Source organism: Sporobolomyces koalae (assembly GCF_050403365.1).
Source record: "Sporobolomyces koalae JCM15063 DNA, S_koalae_JCM15063T_v1_ctg8, whole genome shotgun sequence".
NCBI lineage: Eukaryota > Fungi > Basidiomycota > Microbotryomycetes > Sporidiobolales > Sporidiobolaceae > Sporobolomyces > Sporobolomyces koalae.
This window is the reverse complement of record NW_027481763.1, coordinates 362,358-374,851: the sequence shown is the minus strand read 5'-3', so window position 1 is coordinate 374,851 and position 12,494 is coordinate 362,358. Positions and strand designations below refer to the sequence as shown.

Below are 12,494 nucleotides of genomic sequence, written 5' to 3'. Positions count from 1 at the left end.
TGACAGTCATCACGCAGCTGCACTGTCCGCTTCTGTCGCACGTCCGCGGCTTTGCGCAGCCCTAGGTCGACCCCACACCGACGACGACCGTCCGACGTCCTTCTCCTAGCTGTTCGTCCTCGCAGTTCTCGTCTGCCTATTCCACGATCATCCCGCACAATGTCGTACAAACCTCTTCTACCATTCACTGCCGGATCCGCCTCGTCCTCTTCCTCTTCGACCCCTGTTTCGTTCCCTTCTTCACCTGCTCTCAAATCGTACAACGCCAATACTCCTGCACGACCAGGCTGGATCCCACCGAAGAAGCTCCTGCTCCCTCTTGTCCTCCTCGGATTGGCAAGCTACGCCTTCGTATCGAGCACCCAGACGAATTACCGTGTCCTTGAAGATGGTACTGCTCTCGAACTCGAAAGTCTGCAGGCGCACGTGCCGAATTCGGCCACAACGACGAAAACTCCGACTAACTCGAATCCGAGGTACAGAGAATACACCGAGAGCGAGATGCGGGAAAGATGGGAACGGTCGACGAAACCATTGCCGACAAACGCAACGACCTCTGACCGGCTTAAAGAGTGGGAAAACACGCTCGTCGAAATCGAGGCAGGAGAGTGGGTTGCAAAGAATCTTGAAGTAAGCAGATAGTACTTCCTCCTGACTCGGGGATTCGAAAGAGGGAGGACTGACAATCGGATCCCTCATCTGCAGACATGTCCCGAATCGAGAATCCGACCGAACCAGAACGGACAAATGATCGACAAGAGTCATTTGATCTGGGCGTCCATGAGCAGCAAGAAGATTCTGGGCATGCGGAAAGAGATGGCAGATTTTATCAGAGAGAAGGAACGAGAAGGGGCACTCGAGCGATATGGCGAGGGCAGGGTGCGACGCTTGGTCACGTCGTCGAGCTTCATGTACAGGACTGATATTTGACATGCACAGGGTCTCGTGTTCACAGCCGGCAACGCTGATACGTTCTCGCGCGTACTGACCACGCTCAAGCTGCTACATCGTCACCTGCATTCGCCGCTTCCTTCCGAAATCTTCTCGTTTCCAGGCGAGACTCCTAACGATCAAGTTCGTCAAGAGCTCCAGTACTTGAACGCAACACTTCGCACAGTAGAATCTGCCACACGAGATCGAAGCCGGACGAAAAACTTTCACCTCAAAGCCCGCGCAATCGTCGACAGCTCGTTCCGGGAAGTGCTGTACCTCGACTCGGATAACCTTCCCACGGCGAGCTTGTCCCCTCGCGATACGCCCATCCCCAAGGAGGTCATGGAACTCGCTCGCAAGGAGAACAGGACTGATACACCATGGACGAAAGCCAATGGCGAAGAAATCTGGGGCAAACCTACAGGGCTCTGGGAAGGCAAGGCGTACAAGCGATTAGGGGTCATGTTCTGGTACGTTCGCTCGCCCGGGGGACTCTGGCAGACATCGGCTCACACTCCTGTCTCTTATCGATCTCTAGGCCTGACTACTGGAGAACCTCGGCAGACAATGCTATCTGGGCTATCCTTGGTGTACCTTGTCGGGACGAGTGGGAACAAGAAGGTGCGCAATCAAAGTTTCTCGCTCTCGTCGCCATGAGCTCAATCACCTCTTCCTTGCAGCTGGACAAATCCTCGTTGATAAGAAGCAACATCTCGATGCTCTGCTATTGGCTGACTGGATGATGGACTCTTCGAGATTCAAGTACTGGTTCAAGTGAGTCGCTGTCGCAGAAACTTTGATCGTTGCAAGCATGACTGATCATCCCTTCTTGCTGTCTCAGCTTCTCTGATGGTACGGGTATCCGAGTATGATCAAAGGATCAAAATGCTGTTCTAATATCTGTGCTCGTGAAAATAGGCGACAAGGACATGTTCAGGTTCGCGTTCCTCGCGTTGCGCAAGCGATGGGCGGTACCTGGTCGCTACGTTTCGGTGGGTGCGCTGCCATCAAACACGATGACAGGATTCTGTGGTACGACTATGTTGCAACACGATCACCTCGGCAAACCGCTGTTTGTCCACGCCAACTTGATGAAACAGATTCCTTCAGGTGTCTACAAAGGTACGACTGTCTCTTCAATTCGTGTCCTTTTTGCGCAGGCAGATTAATCGTTGTATCGTCATAGGCTTTGCATGGGGACGATCTCGACAACTGAGAACTCAAGCCTCGACCTTGACGATTCGAGATCGCTACGACACCTCTGCGCAACTAGAAAAGGAAGATCCGCTCACCGACGACGACGTCGATTGTGACATGCTTGCGAACCCCTCGGACGACGGTATCGCGCTTGGAGCAGTGCCTCCCGGTCGAGCAGGATACCGTACTCGCCGGCGAGCGGTCATGGAAAAAGGGATTCGAGCCGGGTTCCACGGAGGCGCTTGGTCCGCCCTGTGTATCGACTACCACTACGAAGATCCTCGAACGGGCGAACAAATCGAGGAAGCGAAACTCGCAGTCGCGAAACACATGGAGAACCCCGAGAACCGAACGTTGGAGGAATTGGCGAAAGACGTCGACGTCTGTTACTGCGCCGCAAACGACGCATTCGAGACACGATTATGTGGTGAAGACTTGACCGAGATTGTGCAGTGGAACGATGATCCGAGACTTCGTGATTTCGAAGAGGCATTTTTCACGGAAGGAGGACACCTCAACGCTGCAGGTTTCTGACGAAATCTTTCCCCGTCCCGGACTAGAATCCCTGGCTTTTCCATGACCCATTATCCTCCCGTGTGGAACCGTTTATATAGACTGCCTCTGGAAATGCTGGTGCAATGTTGTCGTATCGCTTTTTTTGTTTGATTGCTTCTTCAATATGATAGCCAGATCCTTCCTGTCTACCGCGCACGACATCGAGCTCACCGCTATGAGGCGTATTGGCGTCACTCGGAGCAGGTATTCAACAGTGGCAAGTCTACCAACGACCGCACAAGGGGTGTTTTTGAGTAATTACCGCCGCGCAAGCGAAATCTCTTCCCCCTTCGCTCAACTGAGCATGCGCCTGACTGCGTCGAAGTAGCAACATGGTCACGACCAGGCGAAGCGGTCGGTGAAATTGGTAATAACCGTGAAGAAAGCTTAAGGCGGAGTCGACCCGTCTCAAATTCGGTCGAGTACGTGACATCCCGACGAGGTTGAGCCTGTGCCCGACTGAGCGGTGGCCGCGAGATTTGGCCCGCGCGACGATTTAGTTTGAACCCGGCCTTGAGGTCATTTAAATGTAGAAGTAAGTACTTCTGTACCGAAGTATTACTCTCATTATCTACGCTAGCTCCTCGTCGGGAATGCATGGGCTCTCTTTGTTCCGTTCTTGGGTCGACTTCCAGACACGACCTCGTGCAGGTGGCCGCTCTCCAGGATCACTACGACCAGCGCGTGAGTCGGTTTCCGAGCCTGCTTCGGGTATCGCACGCACAAGGATGCGGTGGAGGAGCGTGCGAGGGGCCAGGTCAAGCAAGCGCTACAGGGTACAGCAGCAGCGCTGTGTAGATGTGGTTTTCAAGCGCTCGGCAAGTCTGAGGGGATAGACCAAGTCATCGATCAGATGATCCACCAGCTGGGGGCTGTGCAGTTGCACGTGACAAACCAAACATCTCTTATGGGCGATTTCGAAGTCGTACTGACTCTTCGTAGACAGCGTGAACTGGACAACCGGATCTTTGTAGCTTGGAGACGTACGGCCGGGAGGGGCGACCATCGGGAAAATTCCCGACTCTGGTCTGCAGCCCGATGCAGCTACACGGCCGAGACAGCCCGCACAGAACTTCATCACACTCAGCGATCGATCCCGATGGCTTACCGCAGCGAGAAACAGACTTCAGGATCAAACGCTCACCATCGAACCGAATTTCTGAGCTTGTTTCCCGCTTCGAACAGCCCACCTCGCACGAGGCTGTGTCCCCTATCACTCCCACCATCAAAGCTCGCTCTATCCCTCGAGTACCACCGTCGGCCGCGAGCTGGTCCAGACTTTCGACAGGCAAAATCAAGCTGAGCGTGCAACGCTTTTCAACCGACGACGCCGGAACTGCAGCACACTCCTCGACCTCGACGAAGCAGCGCAAGACTTCACACAAGACTCTCGAGTATGAGGAAGGCACCTTGGAGGAGATGGACTGGTCTCCTCGGCTGAAAGTTCAATCCGAGGCTTTCGCTTTACCTGCGAATCAAAATTCACTCGTAGCCCCTTCCCCTGCGGCCCGATTCCTTCATCGCGAGCGTCAGCTACAGCAGCCCGTCGATAGATTTGCCGCGCAAAAAACCCAAACGGCCCAGCCTGTATCAGTTCCAGCTTCTGTCACGGCTTCGTCCTCGAGCAGAAAGCCGCATATCTCTATTCTACGACGCGTCGCCGAGGCCAGCGCTCATACCATCGCAATTGATCCAAAGTCCCTCAGCGGCAACGAGCGCTTTTCTGCACAGTCGAGCCCCTCAACTAAGTCATCAACCAGCCCTGCAGACAGCCAATTCGGCACTATCTCGTCCGCGGCACTCTCCACTGCAGACTCTGAGGCAACCGCTGTCGAGCTTCCCGTCTCGATCCAGCCTTCCGAAGGTTCTCGCCTTTGTTCATCTACGCGGCTAGGATCGATCACGGCCGATGATTTCGGAAAGAGCTGCCCTGACGCGACGAGCTTCCGCGCAATGAGCACGCTTGAGCATCATACCTACCCTGCCCACGAAATATTCGCTCGGGATGCTGCCCCGCTCCGTCTGCCCAATCTCGACCTCATTCTCGATACGCTCGGTGATCCTCCACGCTTCTCGGCGCCCATTCCGCTGCAATCCGACTCGAGAAAGGAGGACGATGCGCACGAGACGGATTGGAGCAAGGTTCCATGCAGTCAATTTGGATGTGAGGAAGAACGCGAAAGCTGGTACGCTTGGGTGCGAGGTGAACAACCGAGCTGGTGGAAGAGGCTCATTCATCGTCGCGTTGAAAGATCAAGAAGTCGCGACGATCTGGAGGGCTTGATCAGCTCGGAAGCTTTACCAACTGGTTCGAATCGCGAACAGTACTTGCGCTCACTCATCTTTCCTCCATTCCACCGACTGCCGCGAAACGTGACACTTTCCGATCTCAAGTCAAACATCCGCAAGCCGCCTTCCTTCATTGCTCGGAATGCGCTGCTTCAAATCGCGACGGACGGGATTCTCAACATTTTCGGCAGTGCCGCTGGTATCCGACTGACGACGATTGAGGGGTTGCGCGATCTGCTGCAGTGAGCCCAGATACCGCAAAATCAGTGATCAGAGCTAATAGACAACGGAAAGCAGGATGATTACCTTGCTCGTTACATCCGCATCACCCTCGCTCTCGGTCTTGACAGTGACCAGTCCATCGATACCAAGCGCAGTAATCGAGACCTCCGCCTTCCGTACCATCTTCATCACGATTCCTTCAGCGATCTCGCTCGACTTTGCCTCTGCTTTTGGACAAGCTTACCTCTTCCTCGGTATAATGACGGTGCTCGCCTTTCTCGCGCTCTACGAATTCTATCGCTTCACGGGAGGTTGGAAAGGCGCGTACGGTCAGCAGGGTCAAGTCGATATCGGTGAAGGGTATGATCGGCAAGACCTGCAGGTTCAGCGCATCAAATTTCGCGATCGCAACGGATGGAAGATCACCGTCGTCTTCTTCTTGACGACCATCTACCTACCACTGTCGAAATTGGCTCTCTCTGCGCTGTTCTGGGAGCGGGGATACTGGCCTTCAGAGCTCGGTGGATCAGACCCTCGTCACGATCGATGCTTCACGACTGTGCCAGCGAATCGAGACGGTTTCAACTCTGCAATCTGGATCGTTCCCGTCGCGCTGTTCGGCCTTGGACTCCTCGCCTGCTGGTTTCCGAGCAGAATGTATCGCGTCGTCCAGAACGCAAAGCCATCGGTCGATAGATGGACAGAACTGGGGGAATTACGCAGGGACCGCAAGGGCGAATGTGAGTCTGCCGATCCTGTCTACAACCGGTACAGCAAGCTAACACGTATTGTTTCCCACAGATGAGCGGCTGCTTGACAAAGATCCTTCACCATTCTCCTTCTTGTACCGAGAATACAGACGAGAATGGGCCGCGTTCAGGTCCATATATATGGCAGTCAAACTTGCAAACTGTCTGATCGTCGTCCTTATCTCCCCCGACAACTGCGTCTTCAAAGGCTTCAACGAAAGGAGGCTCGATATCATTCGCCAAGGGGCGCTGTTCGCCTTCATGATGGTCTTCTTCTTGCTCGATGTGTATTCTCGCCCTCAGCTCGACGAGATCAGCAATCGAAGCGATCGGATTAGTCGACTGAGTTATGTTTGCATCGCACTTTGTGGCTTGCTAGTCGCGCTGAGCGTACCAGGCAGCAGCTTCTTTGAAGGCTCTGCCATCGTCATCGTCAACGCTTTCTCGTACTCTTTCAAGTAAGCCTTCACCACCATGTCGCACTTATACGATAGCGCAAAAGTTTACAGGTATCCACAGCATCTATTTTACCCTGATCGGCACGCAAGTCTGCAAGCGCGTCGTAAAACGCGCTCAGAGAAGACTCGACTTTTCCATCGATATCTTTTCCCCAAGACTTGACCTGAGCAAGCACATCACACGGAGAATTTGGCAAGAGACATTTTCGACACTGTCAGTTGCTTACGTTTTCGACCCGTGAAGCTGTGCTAACTTTCCTTGTGTTCCAAGGTTTCTAACGGCTCCGGAATATGCGATGAATCGGAACAACAAGCTCGTATACGCGCAAGATGCCTACCTGCCACCATGTTTGCTCAATTTCCAAGGAGCGGTCGGAGAACGGCATGCGGAGAACTTGAAGGCAAGTACAGATTCTGCTGCTCGTCCATGGCTGGACGCTTATCTGGTCTTTCCCCTGACTAGATCCTGCGCGAAATCGGTCTTGACGCATATTCCGACGGGATCTTGTCCGAAAGACTTTGCAAAAAGGATCCGCGTCTCGCTGAGCTCCGTCAAGACTTGCAGGACCGGATCGCCGGACCTGACGTTTACTATCGCTCGGATCTACAAGTTTCTCCACTGGTCACCACTTTCTTCGGTCGCCTCGATATTGCCCCCTTCCCTTTCGTCGCCGTCTTCCGCTACGACCAGGATCCCTCGGCGCCTCTCTACCTCACCTCATCCGAAAGTCTCGAAGACCTCATTCGTCAGCAAGATACTCCTGAAGTCTACTCTGCTCGAATGGTGCGACTCGCGCTCAGAGCACTCGAAGGCCAAATCGTCCACGCCCCGCGCATAGAAACCAAGTCTGTCAATCTCGATAGAGGCTTCGACTTTGAACAGCAGATCACCTACGCAATCGCGACTGTCAAGATCGCCCGCAACTCGTCGTTCGTCTGGCAAGGGTACAACTGTTCGAGCGGATTCGAAATTTCCCTCGAGTGGCGGGACGGAGTCGGATTTGACCGCAGTGGAAAACCTCGCACGAACCTCGAGCTCACGCTACCAGGCAGCCAGTGCGGGATTCTCGCCGATTTCTCATTGACGAGGTCATTAGCTATCCTCCTTCGCGACAATCGTCAGCTGATTGATCAAAGATTACCGCTGATCGAGGAATCACTGCATCGACATCGCCGCTGGTTCTCTCGGGAGGCCGAATGGAAGCGCCAAACCCTCTCTTACGAATTTCTGCTCGAAATTTTCGCCGAAACTGGAAACGGACTTGACCAGATTGCCTTGCGACTCGACGAGATGGAGAAGAACATCAGCGTCAAGCGCCTGATCACGAACCATGCAACCTCTTTCACATCACTCAGGGAAAGGATGGAAATCGTCACCAGCAGCAAGATACGAGGCTGGTGGTTCGTCGTCTTTGACGATCTCTACCGAAGGAATACGGTTTTCCATACCAGACCGCACGATTTCTCTCCGCATTACCGATCCTCTGTTTGCGTAAGTTGCGATCCGATTGGGCTTCTCGACCGCTCATTGCCTAACTCTCGAATTCACAGTATCGACCGATGTCTCGGCCTCAACTCGAGAGTTTTCTCAACGACCGGGGTTTCGCGACAAAAGGCCGGGCCTACTTTTCTTCGGGCTTTCTAAACAAGATCTATGTAAGTCGCAAAAGTATAATATCTTTGGTCTACGACGGCCGAACTGACATGAGATAACCAGTTCGTGCTGGACGGCATCGCCCTATCGTCGTCGGCCGACTCCGTTGCGATCCACCTCGCATCCGATCCAACTACGACGATCCATTATTCTTCGCTTGCTCAGAAAATCCAGCCTGACCGAACTTTCGAGTCGAACAATTTTTCGAAGATTACAGCTGGGACGGGAGATGGCACCGATGAAGAAGACCGATACATTCGGGCGCGACGGGCGTTCCTGTTTGAACAGGCGTTCGAGAAGGCTCGTCCACCTTTTGCGGCTGGAACTCGCTGGGAAGCCACACGGCACTTCCTTGTGAACAGGGCTCGGAGAGGTGTCAAGAGGTGGTTGGGTTGGACTTTGAACGAAACCGACGACAAGAGTCGAGGAGAAGAGGAAATTTTACTCGACTTGCGGCCTGGCCGAGATGGATGGGAATCGTCAAAATACAAGCATTAGCAGTCTGTTTGACCTATCTTCATGAATCGTGCTCGTCGAGGTGGCACTTTTCAGATTTCGCGTCATTATTACAACATTTTTTTCGAGATCAAGCTATTCACACGTTTCCTATCCTTTCCTCAGTGTGCAATGATCGGAGGGGGTGTTGGCAAGCCCATGTCGACATCCATCGCAGCGAGTGCATCTTCGTCGAATTTGTTGAACGCGCCATCGAACTCTGCTTCTGGTGGCGGGAATTGTTCTTCGTGGTCTTCTCCTTCTTCGTTTTGATCAGGATCGATCCCTCGTTGCTTCTCCTCAATCTTGGGACAATGATCGTGTTAGCAGTCAGCAAATCGAGAAAAAAGGATAGCGATCAGAAATTATGAGGAGCTTTTTACCTCTTCGACACCCCACAGACTTTTGCTACTCTGTTCGAATGGCTGAGCCATCATTCGAAGGAACCTTTTCGAGTGAGCGATCGCGACATCGGTAGCGAGATTCGTGTCGGATTCCTTGATGTACTGGCCGATCCATTTCGGCAACTTGTTTCGCTGTTTTCACCATGCGAGGCCATAATTCGAGTCAGTCACGACCGAAATAATACTGCTTCTTTGTCAATGGATGATATCGATACGAACCTTGTCTTGCTTCGCGAAACGCTGCAAGTCAAGACAAAAGACGAGGGAAAAATTGTCAGTTCCGCATTTTCCTGATTTCGCTGATTGACAAATGGAGGAGTGATTTGGTTTTACTTTGTCAGCAAAGATCATCAACCCATAATCAGTCTTTCCTCGCAAGACGCGTCCGACACACTGGGCAGCATGCCTCATCGCGTCGAACGTCAAGAAATCGTTCTCGCGAATCCGGTACGTGTCTCTCAAGAATTCGAGTCGAGCTTTCAAGATTCGAGATTCCGTATACTGTAGCCAATGTAAGAAAACCGTTGTCAGCATAAGGGCAAGCTTGGCCGTTGAGATAAATGATTCGAGCATTTGGTTTACCTGGTAAGGGATTCCAAACATGATGACTGCTCGGCCGTAATTGTGATCGAAATCGATTCCTTCTGATACTTTGCCACGAGCGACGGACAACAGACACGCTCCTCGACCGTTGTCACAAGCCTGAAACATGGCCAACAATGAGCACAACGAATCAGCTCATGGGGAGAAAGGCATGAAGAACTCACCCGACGATAGTTCTCCAATGCTGCAGAAGTTTCGATCGCATCGGGAGTTTCAATAAAGATGAGCTTGTGCTTCAACACTTCATTCAGGATACCCTACAAGGAGGAAAGCACGAAGGGGGTCAGACAGACTGTTCGTAAATTGTCGCGCGAGAGAAACGGGGGAATAACGCACCATTTCGTTCCAAGCACTGACGATACTTTCCATGTACAGATAACTCGGGAAGAAGGCAACGACTCCATCTGGAACGGCTTTGCAGTACTCGACGAGCAAAGTTCCAAAATTCCGAACGACTGCCGGATCGTTTCGGACTTCGAACCTTGATGAGATCTCGACTTGATCTGAACCTCGCGTGACGACCTGTTCCAAGTTCGTGCGTCGTCCTCAGATCAGCAATACTGATGTTCGAAGGAGAAGCGGAACAAGGGGGCCGACTAACAAGGGGCAGGAAACAATCTCGCGTAAGGGTCATGACATACGACTCGAGCACGGTCGCGTCAAACCCGAGCATCCTCGGGTACATGTCCAAAGGACTGAGCGTTCCACTCGTGATCACGACGCTCGAGAATCGTTCGAACACGGGTTTGATGGCCAAACTCGCGTCGAGACATACGAGGTGAAATACGGGGTTCGGTACGGTCGCATTGTCGGTCTCGAACGGTTCGAGCAAGAGTCGGAACCCTTCGTGATAGGTCGAGACGAGAGTCGCGAATGCCGCCACCTTTTGCAGTGCAGAATATTCGTCGATTCGGGTAAGTTGTAATGTTCGAACGAGCGAAGAGAGACGTTCAGCGCAAAACCTGGTTTCAAAAGAGGTGAATCTCTATGAAGAGAAAAGGACGGAAGTGGGTCAGAGACTGACTTGAGGGGTTTACGATCAATAAACGTAATGTCCTTGAGATGCTGCAAGAACGACAAGGGAGTCTCGGCAACGACGTGCAATACCCTCATCCTAGTCTGCAAAGTGAAATGATTTTTCCAGTCATTTCTGCTCCAAGCTGGACTCGGGGGGATGTGCTCACCTTGAGGTACTCGACGAATCGCGATAGGAACGCCGTAAAGTGTTCTGCCCTTCGAATGTTTCCCGGGATCGCCTCAGCCAACAATTCGGCCGGCAGAACTAGTTCGCGGGGCACAAGTGCTCTCAGCATAGTACTAGTCGAGCGAAGAGAAAGCATGTCGCACCTGGATTGGCCATGAAATCCTCATCCTCGATCCCGCTCCTCTGCGCTCCATATCCTTCCTCGTCATCTGCCTCTCCTCCGCCACTTGCACCTCCCTGCAAGCCTTCGACCAACTTTCGGTACTCGTCTTCCAACCTCTCGGAATCAGTAGCTTTGATTCTGCAGAGGATTCGCCGACATGTCGTCAGTACTCGAAAATGGTACCTCGCGCAATTCGACTTACTCTTCAATCTTGGCCGACAAGGTGTCGATAGATCGCGCAGCAGTATCCAACATGGGTCTCGTGAGATCGATCGATAACGATTCGATACAAACATTGTCTTTAAAAAAACTCGTTTTCCAAACATCAGTCTTGAGTGAATTACAAACTGAAAGAATGAGACCGGGAAAGATTCACCAATGTTGTGGGCTTCGTCAAACACGACAATCGAGTCTTTCGACATGTGCCTCGACACTTGCTCAGCGACTTTGGGGTCCAACAGGTAGTGGAACGAGTAGATGATGACCGAAGCATGCATAAACTGTCGCGAACATCATTGGATGTTCTCTATCAGCTCGACTTGTTTCCTCCCATCCAGAGCCAGAATCTCAAGACTCGATCAAAGGCCGTAGAATTGCGTGAAGAGGAGTTGTGTTGGACTGACCATTCGCCGGATCGCAAAGTATGGACAGATGCCATGTTCTTGCCCGTAACGTTTGATGTCGTCGATCGTGTGTACCCCATACGGAATCAGGTGATCCTGATCAAGCTCTCCCAAGTTCTGCAATACAAATTACAAGATCAGTTCTCGCGAGAAGAACATCGGCTGGGACAAAAGAAAGGGAGAACTCGCCTCGTGGAAACTGCACAATTCGACGCTTGTGGGGTCCTGAGTCCATTTCTCCTTTGCAACCGAGTTGGTCATGTCTCGACAGCGAGCGTCAACGGCTTTGCCCTTCTTCTCGTGTCGAACTTGAGGGTGAATGCACAGGTTTTTGCGAGAAGAGAGACCGATGCCGAGAAAGTCTCCATCATCAATCCCGTACACGTCCCGCCTGAATCAAAGATTGGCATCAGTTTCGTCTGCGATCGAGCAGGAAAGAGAAAAAGGAGAGATGTCGCGGCGTTACCGGTATTCCATCAGCCGTTTCAATTCGGCGAGCGCTTTCTCAATCTCGGGGACCGTTCGCGAGCAATAGATCAACTTGCGCTCGGGCCTGCCTTCTTTCCTTTCATGCTACATTGATAGCCGGCTACGTGGTGAGTACAACGGCGTGGGAGGGTAGCGAGAGGGTACGGCGACGTACGAATTGGTACGCGATAATGAGACTGAGGAGGCTGACGGTCTTGCCCGTGCCGGAAGGCATCTCGAGGACGCAATGTCCCTTGGCGTCCAGCGATCGTTTCAGGTCACATACGTAGGCGTACTGCTCCGGGTACATTTTGTCGTACGGGAAGATGAACTCCATCGAGTCGATGAAGAACCTCATTCTGGCCGTCTCTGATCACCGTTGTAGGTGCTAGTAGCTTGGAGCCAATCGAATCCAGTCTGTGTCAAAAGCAGACGGTCAGCAAATGAGCCTTGCAGCCGCGTAAAGGGATGTGCAGG

The 12,494-nt window shown here is 52.5% G+C and overlaps 3 protein-coding genes across 3 annotated transcripts; 2 read left to right on the top strand and 1 right to left on the bottom strand.

The window, feature by feature from the left end:
* Window positions 1–159: 159 nt before the first annotated feature.
* JCM15063_004771 (uncharacterized protein) lies at window positions 160–2,664 on the top strand (the record flags this gene model as incomplete). Its single annotated transcript, XM_076677431.1, has 8 exons — window positions 160–630; window positions 706–879; window positions 940–1,403; window positions 1,472–1,554; window positions 1,614–1,707; window positions 1,775–1,785; window positions 1,852–2,055; window positions 2,120–2,664. The coding sequence occupies 8 exons, from the start codon at window positions 160–162 to the stop codon at window positions 2,662–2,664; spliced, it is 2,046 nt and encodes a 681-aa protein (XP_076535517.1).
* Window positions 2,665–3,723: 1,059 nt separating this feature from the next.
* Window positions 3,724–8,555, top strand: JCM15063_004770 (uncharacterized protein; the record flags this gene model as incomplete). The annotated part of the gene is made up of 8 exons (XM_076677430.1): window positions 3,724–5,216; window positions 5,272–5,936; window positions 5,998–6,403; window positions 6,465–6,617; window positions 6,675–6,804; window positions 6,867–7,895; window positions 7,955–8,059; window positions 8,121–8,555. 8 exons carry the CDS (start codon window positions 3,724–3,726, stop codon window positions 8,553–8,555), a joined length of 4,416 nt encoding a protein of 1,471 aa, XP_076535516.1.
* A 119-nt stretch (window positions 8,556–8,674) lies between these two features.
* On the bottom strand, window positions 8,675–12,375 carry RAD3 (TFIIH/NER complex ATP-dependent 5'-3' DNA helicase subunit RAD3; the record flags this gene model as incomplete). The annotated part of the gene is made up of 17 exons (XM_076677429.1): window positions 8,675–8,857; window positions 8,936–9,088; window positions 9,176–9,196; window positions 9,290–9,457; window positions 9,539–9,658; window positions 9,724–9,816; window positions 9,896–10,081; window positions 10,161–10,521; window positions 10,584–10,678; window positions 10,744–10,841; window positions 10,907–11,064; window positions 11,129–11,225; window positions 11,303–11,426; window positions 11,550–11,666; window positions 11,739–11,940; window positions 12,016–12,122; window positions 12,193–12,375. 17 exons carry the CDS (start codon window positions 12,373–12,375, stop codon window positions 8,675–8,677), a joined length of 2,466 nt encoding a protein of 821 aa, XP_076535515.1.
* Window positions 12,376–12,494: the final 119 nt, after the last annotated feature.